Source organism: Pholcus phalangioides, unplaced genomic scaffold (assembly GCF_987345545.1).
Source record: "Pholcus phalangioides strain wild (caught in Gottingen) unplaced genomic scaffold, Ppha-v1.0 ptg000012l_1, whole genome shotgun sequence".
Classification (NCBI taxonomy): domain Eukaryota; kingdom Metazoa; phylum Arthropoda; class Arachnida; order Araneae; family Pholcidae; genus Pholcus; species Pholcus phalangioides.
The window spans coordinates 5,801,960-5,821,268 of NW_028301605.1; the positions used below are offsets into that span (position 1 = coordinate 5,801,960).

The following is a 19,309-nucleotide window of genomic DNA, read 5'->3' on the forward strand; positions in this document are numbered from 1 at the left end:
TCTACGGTCTTTTGTTTGGTTTTTATTGGTGTGTAGAACAGTGGTTCTCAACCGGGGGCCATATGGCCCCCTAGTGGTACTGGGATACTTAAAGGGGGCCACAGAAGAAAATGGAGAAAGGGGCCATGACAGGTGGTTTGGAGAGCTGAGAAGAAAAATCAAGGTGTGAAGAAATAAAGATTTTGTATTAGTGACTATACACTTTTACAGAATCCAAAAAACCACCCATAAACCAGGGCCATCTTAGAGCATGGACCCACCCGGGCCTCACCGCCTACATTTTGCAGCAGGTTCCCTAGAGTGGGGTTTTTCACAGGCCCCTGGATACATTTTTCAGACCCCTCCACTATATTAAATATAGTGTGAAAAACAAAAATAAGATGAAAACTATATGACGCCCCGGGCTGCAGCTCTGTCAGTCCCACTCTTGGGAGGGATCATGCTCATACGTGACCCTCACCTTAAATTTTGTATAGAACAATAAATTTTGAAAATAAGTAGGAAATATATAGGCTGTTTATTTCCCAGCTAAATATGGGACTACCATAGCCTCACTTTGCCTAGGGCACCCATGATATTGAGACGGCCCTGACTAAAACTTGGACTAGCGGGAAGCTCAAATTCTAGGCCAGTGGTCTGGAGGCCAATCATATTTGCAAAATTTTTGTTCAGTAGCTATACATTCACTAAAAAAATCAATGCAATACGAATAAAGGATCTTACTCCTAGATGAGGGTCGAAAACTCTGGGTAAGACGGGAGCCACGAGAAAAAAATATGGTTCAAAGGGAGCCACGGGCAAAAAAAGGTTAAGAAACACTGGTGTAGAATGTAATATGTTAAGTCTGTGAGTACATGGGTAAGTGAAAGGGTGAGTTGTGAATACCAAGAATTATACCGTCAGACTTAGAAAAGTCTGGAATAGGGTTTCTCTCTCAGGATCCTGCACCTAAAATGCAACCGGGAATCTAAACTCATTTCCCAGAAGAATCAGGTTGAACCAAATCACATTTCTGTACTGGATTAGACATGCCCACGATATTTTTGAAGCTGCAATCAATAAATTTTGAATAAAATTTATCGTATTAGTAGATAAATGATTAAAATTGATTAATTACGTGCTGTAAACCCTTTTTGATGAGATATCTCGTGTCAATCTCTCATATTTTAGCATTGGCATGCAAGTCGGAAAAATTTACAGCAATTTGACAGACAGTGCAAATCTGGAATAAATGTCACTTTAATTGTCTTTTTTTTCATCCGTTTCAATTCATTTAATAATCATTTAAGCGACATTGCTGAGGTATCCTGCCCCTCTTTGGCTATGCTCCATTCAAATTTTGTATTTTACAGGAAAAGAATACATCTACAGGGTGTCGTGTAAGTGCTAATGCAGCCTGCATCACATCGAGTGTTCGTCGTAGAAGTATATTCGCTGAGATATTTGAATTTAAAACATCGGGGGAAAGTTAGAACAGCAAAAAACTAACGGACAACACACTTCCTTCCTCCTTTTATGTTCTTTCCCAACTTTTCTTTGATTTTGAATTCAAATATTGCACTTAGAAACATGGAATTGTTTTCTGTTTGCCTGAGGAGATGCAGGGCAATGACTTACAAATCAGAAGTTAGAGGACGGTGTCCTTCCAAAATTTTCAATAACTTTGCACCTTTGTATATTGTACTCTACATCATTGGCGTACGCAAAGGGGGGTTCTACACACCCCCCCCCCTTCTCAAATTGCACATACATTTTTTTTTTCTCGACATAACAATGTCAGCGAAGGAATAGTGTTTTGTATTTTTTTTTGTACAACTTCCAGCGCAATATTATGTTGAAAACATTGAATGGGTTAATTTGCCAAAAATTTATACGTTTTCCATTTCCCAAGCACAAAGACTAAAAGTGATCAGCGACATGTTTTACCATAGTGTTACTATTCTATGCTTGAAATCATTTCAGCAACAATTAACTTAAAATGTTTGCAAATTGTATTAGGGTCCAGGACTTGCAAATGGAAAAAAATATTTAGGTGCCAGCAAAAGTATTTACTCGCCCAGCGCGACCCAACCCACTTGGGTAAAAGGCTTATATCCCGGGAGGGACAGAGCCTGGGTCGTGTCTGGTTTGTCTGAGCAAAAGTATTTAAGGTAAGGTGTTCGTCTTCCACTATGAAGGTTACCATCAACGTCCACTAGTTCGAATACGGGAAAAGAACATCAGAAACAAGTTCTTGACCTACCAAGCAGGGTTGAATGGTCGCATTTTTTGTAGAATGCGATAGTAGCAGCCAGTTTTAGAAAAATGCATGCAGGAAGTTCGAAACAAGTAGACATCCATCCATCAATTAGCTTTTTGTCCCAAAGGAATTTTATATCTAGCTGAAAGCCTGCTAGCGAGCCTGGGATGACCATGATATAGATAGCACCTTCATTTCCTACACAACTCCACTGGTTGGATATTGCCATATATGCATAGAGTTTGTATGCGGTAAAGTAGAAAAATAATTTATTTAGCCAATTTCTTTCCCCCCCCCCCCCAAAAGAGAAACAGCCAAAACAATCTCTTTTCAACTTTGCTGATCCCCATTACATGTTAGTACACATGCCAAAAATTTTGTGTTCTCTTCTAAAATTAAACGATTACAAATACATTTGAACTTTGGTTAACGAGCTTAATTTGTTCCATGATTGGAGAATAATACCCACAATTCCACAGTAACAAATTTTTGTTCATAATGTAAATTATCTCTTTGACCAGAGTCAAAATTTTTGCTTGTTATGCAAAAGGCTTTTTAACCTAAGTTTCCACTGTACAAAATTTCATGTGTAAATTCCAGGTTTTTTTAAGCATATCTGGAATTTTTAAAGCCCAGGGTTAGTTTGGTTATGACCGAAATTTAAAATAAAAATTACCAGAGTTAAGTTGCATTTCCCAATAATTTTGATTTCAGTGAAGATTGAATTCATCTCTCCACCTGGGGTCGGAACCAACTTACCCTGCCCACAGGTGCTAATAATTTTGATTCAGGCTTTCCGATTTTTATATATAAGCCTTATTTAAAATCTTTTAGTCTGAAATACCAGATTCATCAAATATTTTGTCTCTTAATAGAAAAATCCTCAAACTTTGCTTCACTTGAACAAAAGACTCCAAAAGAAAATACCTTTTCAATCCCAAGCTAACCACGTTTCCTTAGAAAAATATGAGAAATCAAGATTTCAAGTATGGAAAATCGGTAATTGTTGCTAAATATGATGTTTAAGGTAAACTAAATCAGGACAAAAATATATATATATATATATATATATGGGAAACATCCTGGATCATAGTCAAATGCAATCCAAAACTTACCCTTCCCCGTAGGTGCCAATAATTCAGATTTACCTGGAAGTCTCTTGATTTTTCAGCCTTATTAAAATCGTTCAGTCCGAAACCAAATTCTTCCGATTTTCTTGATGAATCTACTGTATTTTTCTCATTTATTTGTATGACTTTTTTTCTTTATTGGAAAATATTTCATCACGTGATAACCACAGATTTTTCCAGACTGAGAATTTACACTTATTCCTTTATTTGCTGCCTCAAGTTTTTTATTTTTAAACAAACTAATCAAATCATTTCAACACCGCAATCATTGAATCATGGAAAATTTTATTCCAACGAATCAGAATGTGTATAATAATAATATAAGCATGCAAACGAGACAACATATCAATAATGAACTTCAGCGATAAAAAAAAAAAGATGGAGCTTGAAAATCGTAAAATTTATTCCACGCTACGTTTATTTCTTTCCTAGTTCCTCAGCGCGAGCTTTCATTCTATTTATAAATGCTTGTCCTTTATGTTTCCTAAAATTTTCATAAGGATCGTTAAGACTGATTCCGATCCCTTTGTACATGTCTTGGCGATCTCTCACTTCACCAGCGTCCACTGGATCTTGAATGCCTTGCTCAGTGGCGCCCAAGCCTGATCCTGACCAACCTGTTATGAAGACAAGGAAAAAAAGAAAAATTTTACTCAAAGATTGGATTTTGACATCTTCCAATTCAATATATACGAATACTCCAGGGTTTAAGCTAGATAAAAAAATTCCTTTCGCGAAAATGGGGAGAAAAGCTTTAGCAAAATGCTACAATGCTAATGTAATGATTAATGGTTGGATGTCTACTTATTCCGTACTTCCTGTATGCATTTTTGCGAAAGTGGCTACCACTTCTTTTGCATTCTAAGATGTTCTTTCGCATTTTGCGGAAAATGCGACCGTAGCTTAAACCCTGGAATACTCTATAATTGATAATATAATCGATAAGCCCCATTTACATGCGCAAGATTGAGAGTTGCTTTGGTAAACAGCGAAACCTATCTTCAGTGGAATCGCAAGGGACCAAGATTTTTTTTCTGTTGAACACAGGTTTCCGCTTAATAAAGGTTCAATTGATATAATATGTAATGATCTCGTGTGGGATTGAAATAAAATAAAAATAAATTTGGGCACGGTAGCCCAGGTCGATAAGATACTCGCCTAAAGTACCAAAGGATGTTTAGAGATGTTGCGAGTTCGGTACCCGGTTCGTCCTTGTCAGAAAACTTTCCTGACACAGGGGTACAACAGAAACGGCGACATGACCACAGAAAAAATTGCTACCGCAGGGAGTCCCCCCCCCCCCATCAAGGAGTTAGCGCACCAACCTCTTGATGAGTATAAAAACAAGCCTGCCGTTCGGAATCGGCGATAAATTGTAGGTCCTGGTCTAATTAGCCCTCATTTGCATAAAATGACAGTAGTGCGACAAAAACGATGTGTATAAAAACAAGCCTGCCATTCGGAATCGGCGATAAATTGTAGGTCCTGGTCTAATTAGCCCTCATTTGCATAAAATGACCCTAGTGCGACAAAAATGATCAAATAAAAATAAATTGAAGATATAAACTGAACAGCCAAGAAAAACTGGTACAAGCATGAGTATGCAAATAAAGAGATATGGAACCAATCAGAGAACGGCGCTGCGGTCGGCAACACCTATAAGTGTACCCTTGATGACTGCACGACACAAAGCTTTACGCCTCGCCTGGGACCGACATTGGACTGTTGAGGACTGGAAACACGTTGCCTGGTCTGACGAGTCTCAGTTCCAATTGCTTCGAGCTGATGGACGCGTACGGGTATGGAGACAACCTCATGAATCCACGGACCCTACATGTCAACAGGGGACTTTTCAAGCTGGTGGAGGCTCTGTGATGGTATGGGGCGTGTGCAGTTGGCGTGATATGGGACCCCCTGATACGTCTAGATACGACTCTGACAGGTGACAGGTACGTAAGCATCCTGTCTGATCACCTGCACCCATTCATGTCCATTGTGCATTCTGACGGACTTGGACAATTTCAGCAGGACAATGCGACACCCCACACGTCCAGAATTGCTACAAAGTGGCTCCAGGAACACTTCTGACTTTAGACACTTCCGCTAGCCACCTAAATCCCCAGACATGAACATTATTGAACATATCTGGGATGCCTTGCAACATACTGTTCAGAAGAGATCTCCACCCCCTCTTACTCCTACAGATTTATGGACAGCCCTGCAGGATTCATGGTGTTCAATTACCTCCAGCACTACTTCAGACATTAGTCAAGTCCATGCCACGTTGTGATGCAGCTTTTCTGCGGGCCCTACATGATATTAGGCAGGTGGACCTGTTTTTTTGGCTCTTCAGTGTATATATAAAGTAAAAAATTTAAACATAGATGAGTAATTATAGTCTATAATTACTAGATACTGTACTTAGATTTTGACAGCATCTATAAGATTCCAACCCACTGTTTTTCTTCTAAAACAACAACATTTACATTCTTTTTAACTTCCACAAACATTTTCAATTAGGGTGTCAATATCGGTCGCGTCAGATTCTGTTTGTACATTATTGTCTATGTTTATGTAATCCTCAGCATCAGGGCTGTAACTAAGAATTGTGGGGGAAAAGAAAGAGCAACATGATTTTGCTGTCCCTACCACTGTAAAATTTAATGATTTTATAATGGTGTTTTTGACACCACCTACAATTTTCCACCCTCTGAATTTTTTCACCAGGGCAGTTGCCCTTTGCCTCTCTATAATTAATTCCGGAATATTCAACACTTGCAGACTTTTCCTGCGAGAAAGTGTTTTTCCGAAAACTTTTTTTACAATTTCAGAAAGCAACTGCTCTACTACACATGGCTCATCAAAACCACAGTATTCAGTACAGAAACGAATTCACATTTGCAAGCATAGCTTGCATAAATAATTTTGGTGTACCCAGACATGTCAACTTTCGGAATCCAGAAATCTGGAGATTCTCCCGAAGTGGGGGGGGGGGGGGCACTCATAGACTCGATCAAAAACTTGACTTTAATCAATTAAGAAAGAGTTTCATTCTTCCCCCAACACAGGTTCTGCATTGCCCCCCCCCCCCCCCGAATAGAATATAATTCCATGCCATGCAGAATACAGAAATCACATCTACATACTGTTCATAAAACATAAGTATTTCCTTTCATGGATGCTATCAGTGATTGATAATATTGGATATATGAACTCTTAAGAGCTTTATACTTAGCTTTCTTTCTGAAGACATATTTAATCGGAGCAAACAATTAAAAAACTTCAAATACAAAGCTGCTGACGAAAAAACTTGTGTTTACCGCACGGCTGTTAATGGAATACAATAACGATTACACAGAAATTTTGGCAACCAAGGTCATTCCCCTGATAAATGATTGCTGATAAACGCTATGTAAGTAAAGTCACATCTTTGCCAGTTGCTTAAATGAGGTCACCAAGACTTTTTTACGGCTGTCCTCTACGGGTGTTTTCCCTAACGACGATGGCAGTCATTGACGTCACGACAATGTGGAAGCTCACGTAAAATCTAATTTTCTGCAAAAATCCAGAGTCTCCCACCTAAATCCGGAGAGTTGGCAGGTCTGTATACCACTTTATAATATTTTATATGATTCTTCGGCCGTCAAACACTCAGAGTTAGTATGAAATTTTCCATTAACGGGAGCAATTTTCCTTTCCATCCACGGCAGACAGGTTCCGTTCAATCCTTGTTTTCTAGTATATATTTTGGCACAAATTTTGACCACAATTTTTTTTTTTTTATTGAAGACAGGTTTTACTGTATAACTTGCATGGCAATTTCTTTCCCTTTGAAGAGAGGGAGAGAAATTCATCCAAAAAAAACAGTATTTTTGGAGAGAATTGGTGGTTTGCATATAGCCCTTATCCCATAATCCTTGATTGTGCCCGATCTCTCGAAAACAACTGGCAGCTATCTTTTTTCAGCACACGTGACCGCTGTGGTGGTCATAGTGACTGACTCGCGTCACGAGGTCCCAGGTTCGAACTCTCACCGCAGTGGTGGTAGGCGGAAGTTGGTTTTCTGTGGTTCCCAACTTCAAGGCGTGAATGTGAACCGATCTCCCCTTTAAAAAGTCTCACCACAGAGAGCACCAGACCTACCAAACTGAAAAGTCATACATAACAATAGACTGAAAAATCAAACACAACACTACATATGCACTTAGACTATTAGGTACACATACAGTTACACTTCCGGCACAACTCACTAGGTAGTAAATTGCCCATAGATGGTGATAGACCTAAGTTGCGTTCAGTTTGAAAGAGAGGGCCCACGTGACCAGTGACAACTTCTGGGAGAAAAACAGGGTGGGGAAATACCATCATAAACTAAACCAGTGTTTCTCAATATTGTAATCTCATGGGTCCAAATTACTAAATCTTGGCTTTTTATGAAATTTCTATGATTGGATAACAAATTAAGATAACCGATATAAATTAAAATTCCTCAATTTTTATGATTGAACTAGTTTGAATAACAAAAATGAGGTTTCCTGTGTATGAATGGGGAGAGTTGGCAAGAAAAAGAGGCCACGGTTTATTCTGCTTATGGGGTAATATTTGTGCAATTAAAAAAGTGACCCCCCCCCCCCAAGTAACAAGGTTTGACCGAGAGATACCCAAGAAATGGTTTGACTGCAAATGGTTTTAAAACTATTCTAAATTCATTTCAGAGGATAACAGAGACTTTTGACAAACCAAAAGTCAGAAGTCACTGAATGTCAAATGCTTTATCGGGATTGTCTTAAAAACTGGCAACAAATGTGTTGAGCAGTGCCAACTTTAAGAGCGATTCTGTCATAATACTACATTCAGAGTTCATTCAAAACTGGACACACAAGATGCATGGACTGACTATATAAAATTATTTCTATTAACAATATTCCGGATAATTTCTCTCACAAAGTTCTTGAAATGAGCAGAGGATGAGACAAACTGCAGGACGTCACCGATTTATTGACAGAACAGCTATATTTACAACCAGATATCTTGACGGAACATGACCTAAAAAATAGCGAGCATGATCTATAGATCAGACCTGATCTATCAACTACAATTTTACAACTGCTTGGTTCCAGAAAAATATCACCACATATTGTATAGACGACTTTTTGTTGTTTTTAAACAATGACGACTTCTGACTTTTATGCCAGGGGCCCATGGATACATTATAATATAGCATCTTCCTAGAATAATCTAAATGATTTGAGTTCCTTTTTTACATTTCTGGTTTGGCATCATCAGATTGCTGAATCAGAGCTGTCACCAAATGTTCCAACTTGGCGGTATTTTTTGAGGGGTTTACAAAAAAATGTGTTAATAAATGTTTTGTTGAAGACATAATTTTCATAACACAAAGTATTAACATTGAAAAGTTGAATCAGACCATTTTATAAGGAATTCAAACAGGTGGGTCATTTTGAAGTAAGGGCATCCAACAGTTAGGCGGAAGAGATAATGATTTATAAAAAACAATAGGTCATCACCCATGAGTTAACATTTTTCTCTTTTTTACTGGTGGACGAAATGGAAAAGCTGGTGAGCCAAAAAACCCCTCAGTTAACATGTTAAAAAAAGCTTGAGTCAAATCCTGACGCAGACTAACCTAATTTTTTTTCTTCCTTTTGTGCGTTTTATTCACACAAGTGATGAGCATCTCTTACAATTTATAATACTCACTAAAAATGTCTGAAACTTACCCATTTTCTTTAAAAGCTGGTGTCCTTTATTGCTTTCATCTAGTCTGCGGTCAACTGGATTTGAAGCATATGAGCCACCACTGAAAAAAAAAACAATTGACGAAATTAATGAGAACAAATACACTAAAATTGCTTCATTAATCACATTCATTTTCATGGAATGCATCTTCACAATGCCATTGGTAAATCCGATGTATAAATCAGGGGTGGCCAACCTGCGGCACGCCATGGTATTAGGACTGGCACGTGAATGCTAATCAAAAGTTAAAGAAATTTTATTCCACTTTTCACAAAAAAATTCAATCAAAAAAATTCCTCACAACTCTTAAACAATTCTTTTCTTATGAATGATGGTCGCGTTGGCTGCCAAAGCTATATTTGGCAGCCAACAAGATTATGGTAGACACTGTTAAAATAGCAATTATGTGAGGACTACTGTTCAATGCGATTCTTTTCAGTTTTTCATCTTTGGGCATAGTTCGTGGAAGCGTCCCATGTGTACGAGATTCAGGATCGTTTGAGTAGGGGGACATTCATTCTATAAAACAATTAAGTTTACACATATTCATGAATTATTGTGGGGTGAGGGGGGTGGGGCTAAGCCTTCTAACAAAGTTTATTGGGGAAGGAACCCAAGCACACTGAATCCTCAGGTTCCGGTGTCTATGCCCAACAAGGTGCAGGTAAGATGAACTTTTCTACAGATATACCTAGGTTACATGTACCCTCTGCATTGAGATAATCAAATTTATGATCAGAAAATAAAAACAATTTAGAACTCAAAAGAGTGACAAATTGAGCATTTTAACGGAAATAAGAGCACAGCTGAACAATATTTTGCAGGAATGAGAGAATGCTAGTGTCCCATGAAAACTGGACGTATGGTCTGAGTATTGACATTTGTACAGTAGCGCATGCATCAAAAATAATCTTGATTTTGACATGACTTGGAAGAAGGTCGGCCATCCCTGGTATAAATATTGCATAAAGTTTTTGTTCATATCAATTTATTATATATATATATCTCACAGGAGGGTTTTTCTTTTTCTGTAAAAAAAATACTTACAAAAATGAAGGAGGCGTTGGACTTCTTTCTGGCGATCTCCTCCTAGACACTGGTGAAGGTGATCTCGATCGAGGTGAATGACGACTATAGGACCTGCGTGGTGACCTACGGCGAGGTGGAGGTGATCTGGATCTCGAACGGGACCTGGAACGTGAGTTTCTGTGACTTTCACTATGGCCACTTGGTTCAGGTTCAACCGATGGTGGCGGTTGTGTTTTCTCCGGGCTGTTTAAATGAACAAGAAAATAAATGAGTATATCTAACTTCAAATGGTATGAGCGAAACAAAAATTTCTGTTTCAAAGTTATGCAAGAAAAAGCAAAAACCTAACTGTCGTCATACCAAAATTTTTTAATCCTTCAAAACAAGGGTTGTTTTAAACAACTTCAACCTTTAGGACAGTGCAGATCACTTCATTCAGTTGAAAATGCATTGCATGCCACTTAGTTAACAGTGCTGGAGGTTCCTTAAATGATCTAATGTGCCATGTGATACCCAAGTAATCTGGAACTGTGCAGAGGGTCATTTGAGTGATCTTAAAAATATGCCACAGGGCACTTACATGATTTATGAAGTTGCCGCAAGTCATTCATGTGCTTTGGAATTATGATGTGATCTTTAAATGTGCTGCAGTTCTATTAAGTGGTCTGAAAATATGCCTCGGGACACTTAAGTGCTCTGTATCTGTACAGCAGGTCACTCAGAAATGAAAGTACACCATGGGCAACTAAAGTGTTCTAGAAGTTTATCCGCAGGTCACTCAAGTGATCTGCGAATATGCTACGAGTCACTCAATTTGGAAATGTGCTGTAGGCCACTCAAGAGATGCTGAATTGCACTACGAGCCACTTAAGTGATTTGGAAATCTGTGATGGACCATTTAAGTGACCTCGAAATGTGTCACTTACACATTAAAAAAAATTAGGTTTGACATCGTGCAGGTCACAGCAAATGACTTTGAGGGCCACATTTGTCTGTGGGCCAAGCACATGTATGCTTTGAAATATAATTTTAGCAAGCCAAAAATCATGCACATTAAAAAAAGAGAAAATTATGTTAAACTAAAAGTGTTAGGCACGAAAGCAATTTTCATGATTATCACTTAACAGATATGAAGAATTCGTTATCCAAACCATACCTTTTGAACTCTCTGTACCTTCGCTTTGGAACTTTATCTTCTGGTGTAGTTTTAAGAGGATGTTTCTCAACACTGCCATCATTTTCCATTACTCCAGGCACCAGATTTCCAGAATCAGAGTCTTGGCTATCATCCCCACTACCGTCACCACCATCACCTTGTTTTTCTTTTTTAGCTTGAGACTTAGCTTTAAAATACTCATACAGTCCAAGTTGCTCCCAGCCCTCGCTGTAACAAAAAAAAAGATATGAATTTATCACACAGCAATACAGAATTGGTTAACATCTTGAATACTGGAAAAAAAAGAACTTATTTAGGACTTATTGAAAGGCCATAACATGTGAATGGTGTCTTAAAGCTATCCCGTTAAGAAAAAAATCCTGGTATTCACCTGTTTCTCGCACGGTCATGGGAGGGAGGACTGTAAAATAATTCCACTGCTGCAATCAATCGCTCTGTCGGGAGAGATGGCGGAGGTAAACAAACATCTTTGGGATCCAGAGTTTGGTTGTAGTCTGTATCTTCAAGCTAAAAGTATGCAAAGTCACAGTGACTATGGAAAAATATACACTCAAAACACATACTTTTGAAATACATTCAAAACATACTTTTGAAATACATTCAAAACATACTTTTGAAATACATTCAAAACATACTTTTGAAATACATTCAAAACATACTTTTGAAATACATTCAAAACATACTTTTGAAACACATTCAAAACATACTTTCAAAATACTCTCACAAAACATACTTTCAAAATACACTCACAAAACATACTTTCAAAATACACTCACAAAACATACTTTCAAAATACATTTTTAAAATACACTAAAAACATTATTTGTTCTGAGAAAGATAAAAAAAAAACAGTGCCGGGGAAAGTGCTCAAAATTTTGGTGAGAGAGTGAGTGACAAAGTAATTTTTCAACTGATTATGGGCCACTTAAGTTATTTTGCAACTGTTTAAGGCCAAAACGAAATTAAATGATAAAGAAGCTCCAGAGAGGTCCCCCCCCCCCAGCTGATCTGGATTTCATCAGTGGTTTTGTTAAGCATCTATAGAAAAACAGTGAAAATGACAAGATGGAATTAAATCCAAAGATGAAAAAATATATATAAATTGCTTTTTGCCAATGACACTAAAATTTATAACAACATTCGAAGACAAACATTCAAAGTAATAAAGACCTGACTTTTTTTATCCATCCGCGCTACTGGGTGGTTATCAATGGTAAAACTAGAATGTCCAATTTGACAATGGCACCTTGGCCCAAAAGACACCAGGTCCTCTATCTCTGTGAATATTTGTGTTTTTTTTTTCTTAATAACATGATCCTCACGTATTCCTAAGGGATCAGCATGTTCTAATGTCATTTTTAATTTGAAATTGATTAAATCCCTGATTTACAGTGATGTTCCAAGAAAATAAAGAAATTTTTGTGTAGCTGGAATTTAATACAAAAGAAGTTTGAGTATTTGGAATAAATTATGTGTCTGGCCAAACGTAGCCCAAAAAATGTTTCACTCTTGTGGACATTCTCACTTTCATATATTGGCACATCTTATATTTCATTCGGTCCAGTACATTCTTAGTTTGAACTTCAAAGACAAGAACTTTTTTTCAAACTTTTCTGTCATTTTCTTTCTTTATCCCAAATTTGGTGCCCCCTAGAGCTTTAGCCAGGGATCTCTTTAACCAGTGGCGTAGCCAATCAAAATTTCGCCAACATTGGCACCTACCTTCTTAAAAATAAAGTCATCAAAAATTGTGACAAAAAACAATTTCTGAATTTTTTTTACTGTAGTTCAATGCTGATTTTACTGAGGGTCAATATGTGCTTAGAGGGGTGGGTTTACGCTTCTTTTGTAGTTCACTGTGAGCTCCCATAGCTTTTCACGGGCATGCACTGGAAGGATAAGGTGTGGTGCAGTGACCTATTGGAAACCAGCAATGAGTCAGAGTTAGCTAGTGTATGGGTCAGGGGATTCGGTGCTCGAGATAAAACACCCGAGACCAAACACAAAGACAGGGTTAGTTCCATGAAATGGGAGGTGGGTCCCCAAGTAAAAGAGCTCCAAGGCCTGGAAGTTCCTCAAGTGGTTGTGCGCCTTTAAACGATTTAGGTATTTAGGTCAAAGATGTTTCATTAGTCAATGAATATATGTTTCACCTTCCGGGTCCCCAAAATTATGATAGCCGGGGGCAAACCCATTGTGGAAATCGTGCCTTGTTCGTATCTATGCACAGAAATTTGCAGCGCAATGTTATGTTAATACTGTATACCAGGAGCAGTGATTTTGCAAAATCTATATATCTATGCATTAGAAAAACAGCTGCAGATATATCACTGATTGTCATACTTTGTCACAAAGCATTATTGCCATCAGGTATCTGAAAAATTTTAGTTGAAACAACACCAGGAACTGGTTGCTCCAGGACTGGACAAATCTCCAAAAATTTACATGCTGGAATCAATATTTTATATACTAGCGCCGAATACATATGTAGGAAGAGAAACAGGAGCATGGGGATAATCACCCCCTCCCTGTATAGTGAAAAAAAGTTTTATTATTGGCATAGGTGACAGGATAGAGGTAGAACTTCGCCGCCTGCTCCCATCATTCACTGTCCACACTACATTGGTGATTCGTAATGCGCCCCCCCCCCCCCCGAGGAGTCTGCATTCACTTATAGTCGGGTATTTAAAATTTTCACATGCCCCAAGATTGTCGGACAATAGATTTGTTCAGCCCTGGTTTCCTCCCCAAACAGTATCATAAAGTTACCTAATGTATTGCGTCAAAACATCGCCGCAAGAGACGATGGGGTTCATGAATTTATACCTTCATCACACCTTCAACATTGAATTAATCAATTCTCATTACGATGAGTGCAGAATGCATTCTTACATACTTATTGAGCGGAAAAATTCTTAAACGAAGGATGTCTTGATATAAGGAAAAACACACACACACAGGGATTCTGGAAATAAGACTACTTAATGGAAAAATGCCTTAAGCGAGGATTTCTTAAGTTGTATGTTGATAAAGACCTCTTAACAGGAGCACCCAGAGGTGAAACTAGGGTGGAGCAGGCGGGTCTGCCCCTTACACGCTTTGGCCCCAAAATGTGTGCTCGCTCGGCTGACCAAGTATCTTGAGGGGGCCCTGAATGAAACAAAGGGCATCTAAATTATTGAAGACTTATTCACAATTAAGATAGATTCTGAATGTGTGTTTTTCTTAAATTCAGGAAATTTCTTTCATTAGTTCAAAAATTTCTTCAGTTCTGAAATTATTTCTTTAAAGAAATCTTTAAATTTTAATAATTTTCGTTTAGTGTGCTCATGTATTTTTATGTGGATGTGATTTTTTAGCACTTCTGTATATTCTGTAATTATGATTTTTTCTGGATGTCAACTTTCTCTCTCTTAAAAACTAGTACAGTGAAACCTCGCTACAACGATACTCGATATAATGATAAATCCCTCTACAACGATATTTTTTCAGATCTTGTTTGGAATTGCCTGTAGTCTAATGATAAACTCCTCTTGATACAATGATATCCTTTAATACGATAAATTTCTATAACGTTATTTCTTAAGATCTTTTAAAACCGCTACAACGATATTTTGTAATAATTTGTCCAAAACAGTTTTGAATTTGATTTTAACTCTACCACTTATTTTCGTTCTTCTGAATGCATTTACACCGGTATTTTGAACCACAGGATCATCGAAAGCACTGAAGCAGTAATTGGTATTGCTACTTTCTCTGTATGTCGCGACAGTGAAATGTGGTAAACAACTTTATGGGAGCAATGCATCTAACTGAATTTTATTGGTCAATTACAATTTTTTGCAGCGAATAAATACATAAAAGCACATTTTCTAGTGATACTAACAATGGTAATTTAGAAAAGATGAGAAAAACAGTATAAATTTGATGCCATGCAATGATAATGTTGCCTTTCTATATAACGATAATTCCTCTACAACATTTTTTCCTGGTCCTCAGAGTATCGTTATATCAAGGTGTCACTGTATATAAACATCTTAGCAGAAAGATTCAGGCAGTTCGAAGAAACAGCGGGCAACTTTGTCTCCCTTAAATCCAATTCGCTTTTTTGAAGACGATGCGCAAGAAAAAATATAGCTGTTTTGGCTAAAGAATACGACAATATCTTAGATAAAGACAAACTGGTGAAGGAATTTCTTTGATTTAGAAACCTCAGCAAAGATATATCGAACAACATAAAAGCACTGAATATCAGCACAATGCTAAAATTCATGATTACACATGGAATGAATGCAATTTATTTAACTTTGCCAATCAGCAGCTCTTCTGCAGAAAGATCATTCAGGAGGTTAAAAATTATAAACATTTATTCAAGATGACCATGAAAGAAGAAAGATTAGCGGGAATGGCTTTGTTGATATAAAGGAAATTAGCCAATGAGCTTGATATATTGAAAAGTTATTGAGCACTTTTCAAAGATGAAAAAAAGGCAGATGATGAATTTTGCTTCAAAATTTTTCAGCTTCACTTATGAGTGCAACACTGTTTCATAAACATCCATCCCATGATAAAAACAATATGACATAGTTCTAGAAACCCAAAATATATTTTTTCTCTGTCGTGAAAAGTTCAATTTTTTTAAGATTTTTCATTCCGCATATCTTGTAGTTTGCACTATGTATATATATATATATATATATATATAAACTATCATTTACATTTTTATTTTCAGTTAAAAAAGTTGTGTGAAAAATAAACACGAAAACAAAACATAAACAAATGAAGTTTTTATTAAAATTTTAACAAGTTTCTTTGTATACTTAATTTTTTTAATTGCGCCTAAATAAGGAACAGAATAAGGCACCTTATTATATTTTGCTCCCCCACTGACAACAACCTGGCTACACCACTGCTCTTAACCCTTTAAGAGAAACAGTAGAAATCACTAAACGCTATATTTTTTTGTGTGAAGTAGGCTTTCTCCCAATTTTCAATAATAGTGAAGTAAAAAGGGGTATAGAGAAAAGTGTTCCATTGAGAAATCAACTTTACAAAAAATCTGGGCTCGCCAATTCTAAAATAGGAGACTTAAGGAAGCGAGCAAGATAGCTCCTGAATGCCACTTAAAGGGTTAAGAGCATCATAGGCCGAGCTCTTGGCTGATTGTGGGGTTACGAACGGGCCCAGTAAGGCCTATGAAGAAGGGGGAAAAAAATAGACTGTCAGTTTTGTAAGATAATTAGTGTGTGTGCATGTATGGCAATGACTTTAGTGAGGTTTCCCCCACTTTGCTGCCAATACCTTTACTTACTGTAGTTTAAATTCTTACTCAGGGAAATTGTAACCAGATCTCATTATCATGAATCCCTCTATACTTGAGGTTCCCAGGCTGTGATTGGGTGGACCCATGCATTAAGACAGCACTGTGATGTGTTGAGATTACTTAGTTGGGATATTCACACACTTTCGTTTTCTTTAGTTTTGGAGTCATGGGTAACATCAGATGGCATCACAGGTTAAGCATATGTGATGTAGAGTGCTTGAAAATTATAGCCATCAACATGAATGTCAGATGACATTTTAGCTCATTTTCTTCCAACAGACATGGAGTATTTTGGGGTTTTTTTTTTTTCATTATCAAAATATAGTCTGTTTTTTGGATGAAATAAATATTAAAATTTTGGATCAAAACCATATTCAATTAAATTGTTCTTTACATAGCAAATAAGATAAAAGCTCCAAAAAAATGCAAATTAGTCAGGTACCTTGACCAAGGGAACCATCAGACCAGCGGGTAAGTCGTAATATGGTGGAGTAGGTGGCATCATGTGGTCAATGAACTCGGGTGGCATTGGACGATGTGGCAACCCCTCATGATTCATTCCAGCTGAAAAAGTAATGAAAGCAATACTTGTACCACACTCATGCTTTAAAATGAAAATTTGAATATGTCTGATCTACAAAGCAACCATCTCAATCAATCTTTCAGTTGTGACCCCTAATATTATCATTAAAAGCTGCTTTTATATAATGAGACTTTTTTGTACAGCAAGATTTAAAATGTGGTTATTATGATTACTCAAAATTAATATGCAATCTCTATCTTATTCTTATGAGCTAGGTCAATGTTCAGACTTAGACATAGGGGATGGGTGGGTCCATGGAACCTAGCACTGCGACCAGAGGTACATTGTGCTATTAGGTTAGTGAGTAAACCTTAACAGATATTCAAAATTGAGTGTTGGCTTAACAGCTTTTTATATGCAGTCAAACCCAGACTCAGTTATAATGACCTTGGCTGTTAAAACTTCTCGGAAATCCTGTAAACAGGTGATTCTCCACAGAAAACAATGAGTAAGAGAACCTAGCTTTCAACATCAAACAAAGCGACCTCAGGTATAACAACACATTTTTCAGCAATTCAAATTTAACTCTTTGTTTTTCTGAAAAGTTCTTAGAATTTGAGCATAACATGTCAATGAAATGTTTATCTGCCTTCACCTTTGATAACTACGACAACAAAGACAGGATTCACTACATAATTAATGCTCATTATTCAGACCTGGTCTGTGGCACATAGAAGCATCAGCAGAGTTCCTAGAAGCTGCTAAACTAATATTTTTCCCATTGGTATCCATATGAACCAATAAGTGTCCCCAAGAATAAGGATTCTTCACTCTGATTAGTTTATATACTCATTATTTCTCTTGGAGTTTTTGTTTAAGGGAGCTTCAGAAACCCCTTTTCAAAGAATACATACATGACAAAGGTCTTTCATATGCTGTTTCTATCATCAATTTAGATTTCAAAACAGCACAATGGTTGATTTTCGTAGCAACCCTCAAAAACCGGTTTTGTGTATCTCAGAATCATGTAGCATAGCAGGTGTGAACCCAGCTAGAGAGTACACACATAATATTTTTGCTCTTAGCAACAGTTTAAATGAAAGCGACCATGAACAAAAGTTGACATGTTTTTTGAAGTGTCTGAAGAAATCATGATTATTGATTAAAATCCTTAATATCTCTAATTTATTGGGTCAAAAGTGGTTTTGTCATGAGAAAAAATTAATTTTTCTATAAATAGAATGTTGAAAGCTTTCAAGGGTTAAGTTACTTCAAGAACATTTTCTGAAAACAATATAGTGATGGTAGAATTTAACTGTAACATATATAGTTAGGAAAAGGGTACACCGGCGGCTAAGAGAGTGCACACACACACTGAAACTGTGTTTTGGCTACTGTTAAAATGAAATGAAAGATGGAAGTGAAGTACACAAAGGCCCTTGGAGGCCATAAAAAGAACAACAAGGGTAGTTACATAAAAAAAAAAGCCCTGGAATCACAAAGGGGAAAAAACTTTGAACACTTTATAAAAAAAAATGAAATCAAAGGTAAAAAAAAAACCTTTATTAAAAAATTATTATCTCAACAAATTTGATGTGTGATAAGTCGATCTGTCCCGCCTATGAGCACTCCTATTATGAAGATTGAATTCAGAGTGTAATATGCAGAGATTGATGACACAAGGAATGCTCTAGTTATAAAAGTATAAGACCATTCGTTTGAGAATATCGTTGTGTTTGGGTGCACACTCTTGACCGCTCTCAACCAAGGTGGGAAAGAGTTCATTCACAATTTTTCTAAAAAAATTTGCAACTCATTTGTTCATGAAGTTAATGCTTTCATTTTTTGTAGCTTTATTCCTGATTTAATAAACTATATTTTGTGAAATTTTTTGACTTTATCTTTTAAGTTTCATTTTTATAAGGAAAAATATACTAGGTATGTATTCTTAACCTTCTCTACTCCCCCATATCTATATATGAAATTTACTACTACATCATATAGCATCGGATGAATACATTTCTCTCATACCAGTACCTAAGAAACTTCCTGTTTTTTAACACCTTGTTTTAATTAAATAATTTTTTTCACCGCTATTCTGAGTTTGACTTTACAAGGTTTGTTCAAT

At 36.9% G+C, this 19,309-nt stretch overlaps 1 protein-coding gene across 2 annotated transcripts in view; it reads right to left on the reverse strand.

The window, feature by feature from the left end:
• Positions 1-3,637: 3,637 nt before the first annotated feature.
• The window catches only part of scaf6 (SR-related CTD associated factor 6), a 38,851-nt gene continuing 23,179 nt past the window's right edge, over positions 3,638-19,309 (reverse strand). For both annotated transcript variants that reach the window (XM_089240125.1, XM_089240124.1), the window contains exons 13-18: positions 17,101-17,222; positions 11,706-11,842; positions 11,315-11,542; positions 10,177-10,401; positions 9,111-9,190; positions 3,638-3,986 (exon numbers count right to left, since the gene is read on the reverse strand). In XM_089240125.1, coding sequence (XP_089096251.1) covers positions 3,787-3,986; positions 9,111-9,190; positions 10,177-10,401; positions 11,315-11,542; positions 11,706-11,842; positions 17,101-17,222 — 992 coding nt within the window. In that variant the 3' untranslated portion in view covers positions 3,638-3,786. The remainder of the gene's footprint in view (positions 3,987-9,110; positions 9,191-10,176; positions 10,402-11,314; positions 11,543-11,705; positions 11,843-17,100; positions 17,223-19,309) is intronic.